The 13678-nt window shown below is 45.4% G+C and overlaps 1 protein-coding gene across 1 annotated transcript in view; it reads right to left on the bottom strand.

The window, feature by feature from the left end:
- LOC119978256 (cysteine and glycine-rich protein 1-like) overlaps window positions 1-13678 on the bottom strand; it is a 46181-nt gene that overhangs the window by 16782 nt on the left and 15721 nt on the right. The window contains exon 2 of the mRNA XM_038819736.1: window positions 11499-11611. Coding sequence (XP_038675664.1) covers window positions 11499-11610 — 112 coding nt within the window. The 5' untranslated portion in view covers window position 11611. The remainder of the gene's footprint in view (window positions 1-11498; window positions 11612-13678) is intronic.

Here is a 13678-nt window from a genome sequence, read left to right as displayed (position 1 = left end):
GCGCCGCCTGAATGACGCGGCCGGTGGCGCCTAAATGATGTCACCCACGTATGCGCAGGTTTGCCGGCGCCAACCCGCGCATGCGTGATTGCTGGCCTCGCCTCCACTGCCCCGCAAGACATGGAAGATTGATCTTGCGGGCAGCGGAGGGAAAAGAGTGCGTCTTTCAGAGACGCCGGCCCGATGATCGGTGGGCACCCCCTGGTGCTCGATCCTCCCTCCGCCCCCCACAGGCCCCACACGCAGCGGTTGCACGCTGTTCACGCCGGCAGTGACCAGGTGTGATTGGCGCTGACGTGAACCAGTCGTATTAGGCAGGCCGCTCGGCCCATCCGGGCCAGAGAATCGCCGCTCGACCGGAGCGGCGATTCTAAACACGACACTCCGTTTTTGGGGGGGGGGGGTGGGAGAATCGCGTGCGGGTGCCAGGGCGGCGTGGCGTGAATCGCCCGGCACTCCCGCGATTCTCCCACCCGGCATGGGGGTCAGAGAATCGCGCCCCTGGTGTATAGGGAGCTGTCAGATAATATGTAAGAAACTTTGTATTTCTTACGGACATAAGTGTCAAAATGAATGAGCTGAATCGCGAATTTCAGGGGAGGGACGGACACATGATCAGTACAGTGATTGTGTTCAAGTTAAAACTGGGCCTGTGATCCTCTCAGTTAAAGAACAATATTACTGAGCATTGCCCAAATCTGGAGAAAATCCAATAACAGGTCAAATAGAAAGGGTTTCGACCAAACTAATTCGGTGACTACCAGTGAACAAATTTGAAAAGGAATTCAACAGACGATTTCAAGAGTTAGACAAGATGGAACAAATCACTAAGTTTATCTCAAATCCTTTTCAAGTTGCATTGGAGAACAAACAGCAAAATTTCAGCAGGTTTTTGAACAAACCAGTGGACTTGACATGGAAATCATCACTGAGCAAAATGGCAGAGAGCCGAAAGCTAGGTCAAGGGACAAAGATTTTGGGGGACTTATAGACATCCTGCGTACTAAAGGTGAAGGCCTACTTTGGTTCCACAGATCTCCGTGAGATGGCTTTTTCCCAGATGAAAATCATCGAGTCCAAATATCGTACTCATTTCACAGATGCCCATCTGATGGATTATATGAGACTGGCCGTCTCAAACTACGACCCAGACTTCACAGCAATCACAGGTAGTGTGTAAGTACAGGTCGTCACTCTAAGAATAGGGGAGTGTTATGCATATCATACATTTTTTGGGGTGTTGGTAAAGTCAAATTTTTAAGAGTACATCTTTTGCTGTATTTAGATTCTAAAAGTGATCTTGTGCTTTCAAAGATTAGACACCACTGTGCTACGATACATCTAATATATATTTAGAGCAAATAGTAAGCAAGATAAGCTTTATAGCTCATTAGCAGATTTATGTGAGAATTCTCTATAGATTTTCACATTTGGAGTTCTGTACTTTTAAACAAGTTTTTTTATTTTCTACCTAAAACTCAGCTTCACACACACATGCAGGGAGTCTGGTCCCATTTTCATCATGCATTCCTCAAATGCCAAAGTCGTGCCACAAACGCTAAATATTGAAACAAAATTCCAGATTTCTGAAGTTCCTTTCAATTAGTTTTCATTTTCCCCAGAAAGGGTTCAACAGGAATAGCTTCAATCTTGATAATAAAGGAGTGAGCTGACAGCATCAGCTGGAATGTTTTTCTGATCCTTCATGCAAAATTAAATTTGGCTGTGATCACTCTCAAATACCATGATCCTCCTAACATTTTAAAATGAGGGAAATATTTCTCAAGCATATGGTGAACTATAATTTGCGGCTAGATTAATTTAGCTAGCATGCCTTCCAAATCCCATCCTTTTAAATAAGCTGCGTGTGTAAAACATCTAGATTCAACACAGGCAGTCTTTGCTTGTTAAAACACTCCAGTATCTTGGCTTAACTTTCAACCCATACATGGCAGTCCAACAGACTTTTTTAAAAAACCAATTATGGTTAATATTCCACATTAAATTGGGAAATCCTACATAAAAGGTTTTAAAACTGAAAACACCAGTTGGAATATTTCCCAACAGCTGGATATCCAGGAAAGCAAGTGTGCTGCAGACAGTAGAAAATGTCACGCTCTTGTCTCCACATTAGGTTAGTTTCTATAACATTTGACTTTACAAACTCAGGGCATGGTTTTCATTTGGGGTCCAACAGTGACTGGGTGTCATACTTCACCTATGGCACATTCCATTCTGCAAAACCGCAACACAGATAACGGGCTGGATAGGTGTGTGTTAACCAAGTGCAGATAAATGTTCTGCTGGATGAGAACTGGTTTATGGACAGGAATCTCCATTACACCAATCCACACTCGCAGCGTTTACCACTGAAAAGTTGCCCAAGTCTTTATGTTCCAACAATACATACCATTACAGTCAGATAAAAATGGAGTACTTTGGTGCAATAAAGTTAACCATACTTGGCACATGAACCAATCTGCAACAGCTGGCAACTGTCGCTATTTTAATTCAATAAATATGTTGAAAAGGGGCTTGTTAAACTGATTCAACTGTATAGGTTTGCTGCTCTCAAAACTAATGTCATGCTAATTAAAATGACAAGCATGACATTAAAAGGTCTGAGTTTAAAGTGATGTAAAATATTCGAGGAACAAAAATTGCAAATATTAATTGAACCTCATTACAACCTCAGAGGTTTTAAATTTTGTGGGAGCTCAAATGTACAATTGAGGAAAATTATCAAGTTAGTGGTTGGTTGGGCTCTGGGCAGATATGGGGAAAATGTGCAAACTCCATTAAATGTGGTTATTAAAAGAATCCATCACTGATGAAAGAAAGATTAGAATAATAATCTTTATTGTCTCAAGTAGGCTTACATTAACATTGCAATAAAGTTACTGTGAAAAGCCCCTAGTTACCACACTCCGGCGGCTCTTCGGGTACACAAAGGGAGAATTCAGAATGTCCAAATTACCTAACAGCACGTCTTTCAGGACTTGTGGGAGGAAACCGGAGCACCCGGAGGAAACCCACACAGACACAGGGAGAACATGCAGACTCCACACAGACAGTGACCCAAGCCGGAATCGAACCTGAGACACTGGGGCTGTGAAGCAACAGTGCAAACCACTGTGCTATCATCAGTTGTGAGAAGGCCCCCTCATATTTGGTGCACCACCTGCCTCCCCCACTCTTTCCCAGACCCCACTGGCCTGCCCACTCCCCCAAAACTCTCCTGGTCATCCAAGGGAGTCTCCTACTCTCCTGCCCCACGACCCACTTTTTGAATAGTCTCAGGACTTGGTTTCAGACAAAGTACTGCAGTACCTACTCTGGTCTGATGGGAGAGCTGATGGCCAATCTGATTGGCCAAAAGCTCTCATGGGCGGAACTTCCTTCCAAGGGTGGACAGAAGCCCTGCCCAATCCCAGCTCAAGTGAGCGTTAAATGGGTAGTGGGAGTTCGAGAGTACACATTAGGTTGTTCATTAGGCACTGGCTCTCAGAATTGAGAGCAATCGGCACTCGCCATCGTTAAAATCCTACTCTGCAGTTCAAATTTACCCAAGTTAGGGGATTGGGGAATATGTGGCAAACATAGGTAGAATAATGCATCATTATGCATTTGGTTTGGGGAAAATCATGGACTGGGAAGGCCATGAAAATCATTAAATGTCGAGAGGGGTTGAAATTTTCCATCCTCATTTGCCGCTGAAAGTGAATGGTGCTTTGGCTGGAGGGCCAAATTTTCCATTTCCGCTTGCAATGGGGTCTCGCCACAGGCAAGACCAGAGAATCCCTCCCAGAGTGACTGCTAAAATACAGATTTCAGTTATATTACTAGAACATCACAAAGAATGCCAGAATTCCCTTGGTGTTTCCAGGGTTTCCGCTATCTTGGAATGGCATTGGCAATTTTCACTGGGAAACACATGGTAAAGCAACTTGCAGCTCACGTGCAACTTTAAACAGCTTCCCCTCGTGATGTTGTGATTTGGAAGCCATTCCACAACCTGCCAGTTGGTCACCACATTCACATGTGGCTCTCTGTTAGCCACTGCGAACAAGGATGGGAATTCCCTCGATGTAGCCTAGGAATGAAGACAGGAAGTTGCACTAGTTTCAATTTTCCTCAGCGGCTGTGAAGATCTGTTGTTAGGAATGGAAGCAAAGAGCTTCTGGTGATACGGTGCCATCTGAGGGCTAGGAAATGGTTGATTCCTCATGGAACAGAGTTTATACTGGTCACATGTCCTGCTGGGATCGCTGCTCTAGCCATATTGACTGAAGGATAACTATGGGCAAGGCCACTGCGGAATTTCCTCCTATAAATGGTGCCATGAGGTCTATTAGGGCAACACGGTAGCATGGTGGTTAGCATAAATGCTTCACAGCTCCAGGGTCCCAGGTTCGATTCCCGGCTGGGTCACTGTCTGTGCGGAGTCTGCACGTCCTCCCCGTGTGTGCGTGGGTTTCCTCCGGGTGCTCCGGTTTCCTCCCACAGTCCAAAGATGTGCGGGTTAGGTGGATTGGCCATGCTAAATTGCCCGTAGTGTCCTAAAAAGGTAAGGTTAAGGGGGGGGAGGGGGGAGGGGGTTGTTGGGTTACGGGTATAGGGTGGATACGTGGGTTTGAGTAGGGTGATCATGGCTCGGCATAACATCGAGGGCCGAAGGGCCTGTTCTGTGCTGTACTGTTCTATGTTCTATTAATGCCCAACCAAGACCGTTAGGATCTGGGTTTAATATGTCACATTGGAAAACGGCATGCTGTGCAATACTCTCTTGGTTAAAAAATGTCCCAAAATATCCTTCACATTTAAATATTGCAGATAAATTCTAGAAACTAAAGTATATGCTGTGCCAAGTCACAAACAAAAAATTCAAGAAATGCCAATTTATATATTTGAAATAACACCAGCACCATAATAATAATCTTTATTAGTGTCACAAGTAAACTTCTATTAACAGGAGAAAGGTGCAGGAAAGAAAGAAATGGTTAAAATGAAATGAAAACAAATGGGTCGAGGTGGGGCTGATCATCTGAAGTTGTTGAAGTCGATGTTCAGGCCAGAAGGCTATAGCGTGCCTAACCGGAAGATGAGATGTTGTTCCTCCAGTTTGCGTCGCGCTTCACTGGAACATTGCAACAGGCCAAGAACAGACATGTGGGCATGGGAGCAGGGTCTTTTGGCAAGCAACAGGAAGGTCAGGATCCTGAATGCGCACAGACCGAAGATGCTCAACAAAGCGATTCACCCAGTCTGCGTTTGGCCTCTCCGATTTAGACGTGACCACATTGGGAGCAGCGAATGCAATAGACCAGATTGAAAGAGGTGCAAGTGAAACGCTGCTTAACCTGGAATGAGTGTTTTGGGCCTGGAATGTTAAGCATGGAAGAGGTAAAGGGGCAGGAGTTAAACCTTCTGCGATTGCATGGGAAGGTGTGATGGGAGAGGTGCTGGGCATGGTGGAGGAGTGGACTAGATTGTCATGGAGGGGACGGTCTCTGCGGAATGCTGACAGAGGGAGTGAAGGGAAGATGTGTTTGGTGGTGGCATCACGCTGGAGTTGGCGAAAATGGCGGAGGATTATGCTTTGCGTACGGAGGATGGTGGGATGAAATGTGAGAACGAGGGGGACTCTATCCTTGTTCTGGGAGGGAGTGGAGGGGGTGAGGGTAGTGGCGCGTGGGGGGCCCTGTCCACAACTGTAGGTGGGAAATCATGGTCGAGGAAGAAGGAACACATTTTTGAAGCACCATTTTGGAAAGTGGTGCGACAGAGGCGAAGGAGTTGAGAGAAAGGGATGGAGTCCTTACAGGGTGTAGGGTGTGAAGAGCTGTCATCCAGATAGCTGTGGGAGTCAGTGGGCTTGTAGTGGATAGTCTATTGCCGGAAATGGAGACAGAAAGATCAAGGAAAGGAAGGAAAGTGTCTGAGATTGTCCAGGTGAAAGTGATGGAGGGGTGGAAACTGGAAGCGAAGTTGATAAATTTTTCCAGGTCCGGGCGAGAGCATGACGTGGCACCAAAATAGTCATCAATGTAGAGGGCAGCACGGTAGCATTGTGGATAGCACAAATGCTTCACAGCTCCAGGGTCCCAGTTCGATTCCATCTTGGGTCACTGTCTGTGCGGAGTCTGCACATCCTCCCCGAGTGTGTGTGGGTTTCCTCCGGGTGCTCCGGTTTCCTCCCACAGTCCAAAGATGTGTAGGATTGGCCATGCTAAATTGCCCTCAGTGTCCAAAATTGCCCTTAGTGTTGGGTGGGGTTACTGGGTTATGGGGATATGGTGGAGGTGTTGACCTTGGGTAGGATGCTCTTTCCAAGAGCCGGTGCAGACGCGATGGGCCGAATGGCCGCCTTCTGCACTGTAAATTCTATGATAAAAGCACTGCAATTGAGTTACTGTGAAAATTCCCAAGTCGCCATACTCCAGCGCCTGTTCGATACACTGCGGGAGAATTCAGAATGTCCAATTCACCTAACAAGCACGTCTTTCGGGACTTGTGGGAGGAAACACATACATGCGGAGAACATGTAAACTCCGCACAGACAGTGACCCAAGCCGGGAATCGAACCAAGGTCCCTGGTGCTCTGAAGCAACAGTGCTAACCACTGGGCTAATGTGCTTTTCAAATACATGGGATAATGCACAAAATACAATAAAACTTCAGTTAGTTTACAAAACTGAGACTATGCAGAAGTTAAAAAAAATACAAGCATTTAAAATTTTGATTAAGTTTAATATTAATGGCTGGTCTTTAAAAGGTTAAGTTGTAAGTCATTAGTCTCAAATGAGCATTTCATATCTGTATCTCGATGTGGACCTTTTACGTTGTGCACCAGCAGGCAGTTAGATACACTTGGGAATTTCCTTTATTGCTCTTGCCCTCCAATTTCTTTTGAAGCTGTTTATAAATTAACTTCCTCAGATCTCCTGTTCATTGTTTCTCCTTCCTCTAATCTTCTCCTATGCAGGCTACTTAGCTGATGTGAGCTACAGCATCAGCCAAGAGCTGTCACAAGAAATGCCGTCGCTTACCAGAGTGTATTCAAACCAAGAAAATTCAAGTTTCTATCCTTTGTCTAGATAAAGGCAATATGGTGAACATTTCCAGTTTGATTTTGAAATGTGACTAATTAAATCTTGGCAATAATCTAATATTCCAGGAACAGACATTAGCCAAGAGATTCCTGACATTTGGAGGCAATAAAGGAGCGTTTGAGAATCTGTGGCATCAAACCACAAGTGAACAGAGCTCGACAACTCTCCAACTGCTAAGAGGATGAAAGTTGTTCATCGGGGCTTTTTATTTTGTAGCTCATAGATTAGGAATACTGAGAACCAGATCTTTCCAAGCACTCAGCACAGGAAATGAACACTTACTATTCAGCCATTTAGGTGCTGCGCTGTAACGTAAACACCAGTGCTTCATAACATCAGTAACCAGAAATGTTTGGTCAGCAACATTTCAGCTTACACAATTCCTATTAAGCAAACAGAGCACTGTCAATTATGAGTTGGGTGGGGGGTGACACTGTAGCACAGTGGTTAGCACTGTTGCTTCACAGCACTAGGGTCCCAGGTTCAATTCCCAGCTTGAGTCACTGTCTGTGCGGAGTCTGCACATTATCCCCGTGTCCAGTTTCCTCCCACTCGTCCTGAACGACGTGCTTGTTAGGTGAATTGGACATTCTGAATTCTCCCTTAGTGTACCCGAACAGGCGCCGGAGTGTGGCACATTGGGACTTTTCAAAGTAACTTCATTGCAGTGTTAATGTCAGCCACTTGTGACACTAATAAAGATTATTATTATGTGGGAGGGAGGGAAGTAGATGATCAAGAAAGATGGAAGGAATTGATAGTGGGTTTTGTGTTCAACAAGCCAAAAGATGCCACTGGCTTTAATAATATTGGCATTGCCCATAGATCAACAACATCAGGTGTTTCCTTTGTTACCATCAATTTTAAGAGTCATTCCTGGTTATTTCCTTTATTCCCATTTATGAGGACCATAATCAGAATGTTCCTTTAAGCAGAAAATTCAAAGTTGAAACAGCCTGCTTGCCATGTCACTGTATTCCCACATTCTGTATTTTGGAGAGGAGAAACCAGACTCCCTGGCACTGACTGGAACTTCGCAACCAGCTTTGGAAGCACTTGGTTCGATTGGATAACTGACAACCAGTGGATTGGCCATGGACAGTGTTCTGCCTGACAATGGCCAATGACTGGCTCCTGCGTGAGGCTTTCTGGGAGAATTTCACAGAAGTGTTTAGACCTTGGAAGTGAAAAACCTGCTCTGTTGTTCTGAAAACAGTGAATGCCTGGCACATTTTTGCTGTGAACCTGAAATAATGCTGAGTCTGCAGAGAAAGTAGACAATTTTGACAGAGAAAACCATCTCAAGATTCGAAGGAAGAAGTACCAATACGAAAGTTTGAACTTAAAAAGACAGTGGGCTGGATTCTCCAAAAATGGGGCTATGGCCCCACGCCAGTGTAAAAATGCTAGTGTTTCACTCCCCAATTTCCTGCAAAAAATAAAGAGCTATTCACTTACCTTGAAGGGGTTGGCAGGGACCCGGAGTAATTCATGCAGCTTTGGCTGCAGATACGGCTCCCGCACTTCCGGTTCCGAGTCCACGCATGCGGACGGAGGTGGCCTCCAGCGGCCGCGCCAAGCAGACTCGGACCGCGGACTAAGACCACGAAACAAGGCCCATCCGATCGGCCGTGCCCCGATCCATCCGACTGGTCTGATTGCTGTCCCGGCTGACCGTAAGCCACCCCCCCTCCCCCCCGGTGCTGGATCCCTCCGCCCCCACCATCAAGACCCACGGCGAGCCCTTGGATAATTTGGATCGAAATCCAACAGCGATCTCATGTGCCAGTGCAATCTTCGGGTGCCTGAAGAACAGAGGGCGCGATTCTTCGCCCCCCACGCCGGGTGGGAGAATAGCGGGAGGGCCTCCCGACATTTTTCACGCCCTCCCGCTATTCTCCTCCCCCCCCCCCCCCCCACCACCCCACCACCACGCATGCCACGAATCGCTGCTCGCCGTTTTTTACGGCGAGCAGCGATTCTCCGAGGCCGATGGGCCGAGCCCCCGGGCCTTCACGCCCGTTTCAACACGGCAGCAAACACACCTGCTCGCTGCCGTAGTGAAACGTGTGCCGGATACCCGTTTGGGGTATCTGGGGGCCCGATTGGCACGGCAGTACCACGGCCGTGCCAAGGGGGGCATAGGCCCTTGATCGGTGGGCACCGATCGCGGGCCGTGCATCCGTAATGGACGGACTGTTTTCCCTCCGCCACCCCGCAAGATCAAGCCGCCACGTCTTGCGGGGCGGCTGAGGGAAAAGACGGCAACTGTGCATGCGCGGGTTGGTGTTGTCCAACCAGCGCATGCGCGGCTGACGTCATCGGCCGCGTCAGCCGGCGTGATGCTTGACGTGCGGCCTTGACGACCGTTGTCAAGGCCGTGCCGCCGTGACGCACGGGGCTGCGCTCCTAGCCCCGCCCGGGGGGGAGAATCGGCCCCGGAAGTGGCCGTGAAGGCTGCCGTGGGTCACGGCCTGTCCCACGGCAGCCTTTACGATTCTCCGCATTTGCGGAGAATCTCGCCCAATGTATTTGAAAACCAAGACCTCAAATCCAGCACCAAGCTCATGGTCTACAGAAAAGCCGTGGTCCCCGCCCACCTGTATGCATCAGCAACATGGACAATATGCAGCAAACACCTCAAATCCTTGGAGAGATATCACCAACGTTGTCTCCGCAGAATCCTGCAAATCCACTGACAGGATAGGCTTTGCGACATGAGGTTCCCAAAACAAGTGCCCTGCTCCGAGCTCCGCAATGGCAAACAATCATTAGGAGGGCAGCGGATACTCTGAAAGCCTGCCTAAATAAATGCACCATCCCCATCAACATGTTTGAATCGCTTGTCTTAGAACACACAAACTGAAGAAAAAGCATCCGCGAAGGCGCCTATCACCTTGAGTGACATAGGGCGGAGCACGCGGAGACTAAGCGGAAACAGCAGAAGAAGAGCATAGAAACCAGAGCATCCCACCCACCCACCTCATCAAGCACAACCTGCCAAACATGTGGCAGAATCTGCGGATCCAGGAGGTACTATTTAGCCACTGCAGAACCCACCTCCCCGGAGTAGAAGCAAATCATCCTTGTGATTGCCCAAGAAGAAGAAAAAGAAGACTCTATCCCATTAACAATAAATGCCAAAATTCCATTAGCCTTCCTTATTACCTGCTGCACGAAAGCATTTTGAAGTTTCTCACCATTTGGATAATAAGTTGTTTTTTAAATTTCTCTGACCAAAATAGATAACCTTACACTGGGCTGCACGGTAGCACAGTGCTCCAGTCCCAGGTTCGATTCCCGGCTTGGGTCACTGTCTGTGCAGAGTCTGCACGTTCTCCCAGTGTCTCCGTGGGTTTCCTCCAGGTGCTCCAGTTTCCTCCCACAGTCCAAAGATGTGCAGGTCAGGAGGACTGTGCATACTAAATTGCCCTTAGGTTATGTGGGGTTACTGGGATGGCGTGGAGGTGTGGGCTTAAGTGGGTGCTCTTTCCAAGAGCCGGTGCAGACTCGATGGGCCGAATTACCTCCTCTGCACTGTAAATTCAAGGATTCATATATCTATATTAAATTCTGTCTGCCAAATTGTGACCCACTCACCTAACCTATCCATATCCATTTCTTATTTCCTCATTGCAACTTGCTTTCCCATCTATTTTAGTGTTTTCTGTACATTTGACTGTGGTACAAGCTATCCCTGCATCCCAGTAGGGTCAAGGATGTATTTTTGAGGCTCTAGAATGGGGATCACTCCCATTCCTCTTGGCCTGCTTATTTTAAAAGGTACTAGCTGGTCATCAACAACAGGTAGGGCGGGTAGGGGAATATGTGTGAGAGGGAGAGTAAGAAAGAGAAAAGAGAACAATCAAAGAATGCCAGAACTGCTCCTGGTGGCCAAGCGTAGCATCAATCCACAATATGATTGCAAAATTCTTCAGCGAAATATATCAGTGATAATGCGAACTACTCTATAATGCGAGCAAGATTTGGCTATTGAAGTTTGCTGTGGAAAAATACTGGAATAGTTAAAAATATGCTGCAAATAATGAAATATTATAGAATAAAGATGTGCAGGTTAGGGTGAAAGGGGAGTAGGCCTAGGTAGGGAGCTCCTGCAGAGCGTCGGTGCAGACTCAATGAGCCGAATGGCCCATCCCTAGGAATTCTATGGAAACAGGATTTTCAATGTAAATTCACTGTTTGGACTTCAATAGAAGAAAGTAAAGGGTAAATATTTGTGGTCATAATTATTGTTCTTCAAGACCTTAATGTTAGACCAAAAAAAGAATGGAACTCCTTCTGAAATAGTCAGCCTTGCAAGAACCTACTATTTAAAAACTGGGTCTCAAGATAGAATAAATAGTTCATATTCCATAAAATACTCACTGCACCGGAAACAGGACTTGTGAAAGTATTTCCCATCACACTGCACCTCCTCAGCAAAGTACACAGTCTTCTGGCAGACGCCACATTTATTTCCACCACCAAAGTTTGGCATTCTACAAAAAAGAACACAGTCTCTTCCTGAATATCTTAATATTGTCATTTTTTTATGTGCAATGTTTGAAGCTCAATAAGCTGCAGTTAAAAGAAAAAGATCAACTATTGAACTATTATTTTTTCAAGAAAATAAAAGATTAATTTATTGCCTCCTCAATAATTCAAGTGAGTAAAATGTACCGCGTAATGTATACAGCATTGTACAGGTCAGAAAAGTCGTTAAAAAAAACAAACTGATTGTCATATAGTTAGCTGATCTCAGCCAACTGCATAGTGCAACTAACTACAATACTTGAGGCGGAGAAGAATTCTTATTGCAAAGTCTAAATATGTTGGCCTTGGGTCTGAATGGCATCAGATTTGGATACAATACCTCTTCACAATCGCAACAGCTGGTCGGCAGATCAGCGCAAAATTTGATGGGAGTGTAAAATTACATAAGAAATAGGCGTTGGGTTAGGCCAGTTGGTCTTTCAAACCCGCTCTGCCAACCAGAAAAATCTTCTTCCTTCACTCACATCTCCACACCCCTTAATTTTTTCTATCTTGAATACACCAATAACCGAGTATTCACAACTTTTGAGGTAGAAAATTCCAAAGATTTGAGGGAAGAAATTTCTTCTCTTATAAATTCTAAATGGCCAACCCCTTATTCTGAAGAGTTCTGTGGGAAACATATTCCCAGCATCTATTCTGTCAATCGTCTTAAAAGTTTTATGTGCTTCCATTAGATCACCTCACATTCTTATAAACTCCAAGGATTATGGGATTAACCCACTCAATCCCTCCTCAAAGTGCAAACACCTTATAGCACAGGAATCAGTGCAGTGAACCATTATTGTGCTCCTTCTAGTGTCAAGTATATCCTTAGGTAATGAGACCAAACCTGCACACAGTACTCAGTGTGGTCCAGGTGTGGCTTTAACAATGCCCTGCATATTCACATTAAGACTTCATTTTAATCTTTTACCCCAACAACTTTGTAACAAAAGCAGACATACCATTTTTCTTCCAAAGTGCTTGATATACCTACGCATAAACCTCTGGTCTTTCCTACAGAAGGCTTTCTCGGTCTCTCTGAATGTAAAAGCTTTTCAATATCTCAACATTCGAAGAAGTCAATCTTTTTTCTAAACAAAGTACAGAACTTCACAAGTTGTCAATTGTTGTATCCCAGCTGGCAAGACATTGTCCATCCACTCAACCTGCCCATATCCCTCTGCAACCCCCTATGGACCCGCCTCATCACTGCTTTACTACCTAACTTTGTATCGGAGAAGCTGGATACGTTTTGGTCAGTTCAAACATCAAAATCATCAATAGAGAAAGTCTTGTTGCATGTCCCACTTGTTAGGCTTTCCCCCTTCAACTTCCGGCTCGACCAATTTCTGCTGCAAATTTCTGGAAGCCCAAACTCATCATGACCCAGTAAGAGAAACGGATATCTAGGACCTTAGTGAATAAAGGGGCCAACAGCATATCTCATTAACCAATTAAATTTAAGGATAGAGAAAATAAATAAAGGTAAGGACTTAGAAGGAAATTGTATGAATTAATATCAAGTCACACACTGAAAGATTGATTATGAGAGAGTAAAAGAAACAGAAAGGAAAGTATGAAGAAAAAATATATTAAAAATAATCTATGCGCAATTTACTATCTGCAGGAATGAGAATTCGTAAGTGTTCTCTTTCTGGGCTGGAGAGTTTGAGCTGCACTGGAGAATCTCATAAATTAAAACTCATCATTATAAGGGTTTCTTATGCTGTTATGTAGCAGTCCTAAGTTTCTGGAGCAGGTTTAATTGGTAATTAATGTGCAGAGACAACGATTTCTTGAAATGCAAAGATTAAAGGCAATTTTATGGCAATTTGCAATTCACGGGCCACCTCTTCCTCATCACAAGTTGCTGGATTATGTACATATTAATAATGGCAGATACATTAAATTTGCCTACAAATTCTGACAGATTATCCAAGCTCATAGATGTTCAGGGTATGAAAGAACTTTCAGCATTTCCCAGGATATGCACAATGGAATCAGTGTAGATGGGAGATTTGAAGTTT

The sequence above is a fragment of the Scyliorhinus canicula genome, chromosome 15 (genome assembly GCF_902713615.1).
Source record: "Scyliorhinus canicula chromosome 15, sScyCan1.1, whole genome shotgun sequence".
NCBI classification, from domain to species: Eukaryota; Metazoa; Chordata; class Chondrichthyes; order Carcharhiniformes; family Scyliorhinidae; genus Scyliorhinus; species Scyliorhinus canicula.
Note: the sequence above shows the minus strand (reverse complement) of the source record. Positions and strands in the feature narration are given on the sequence as shown.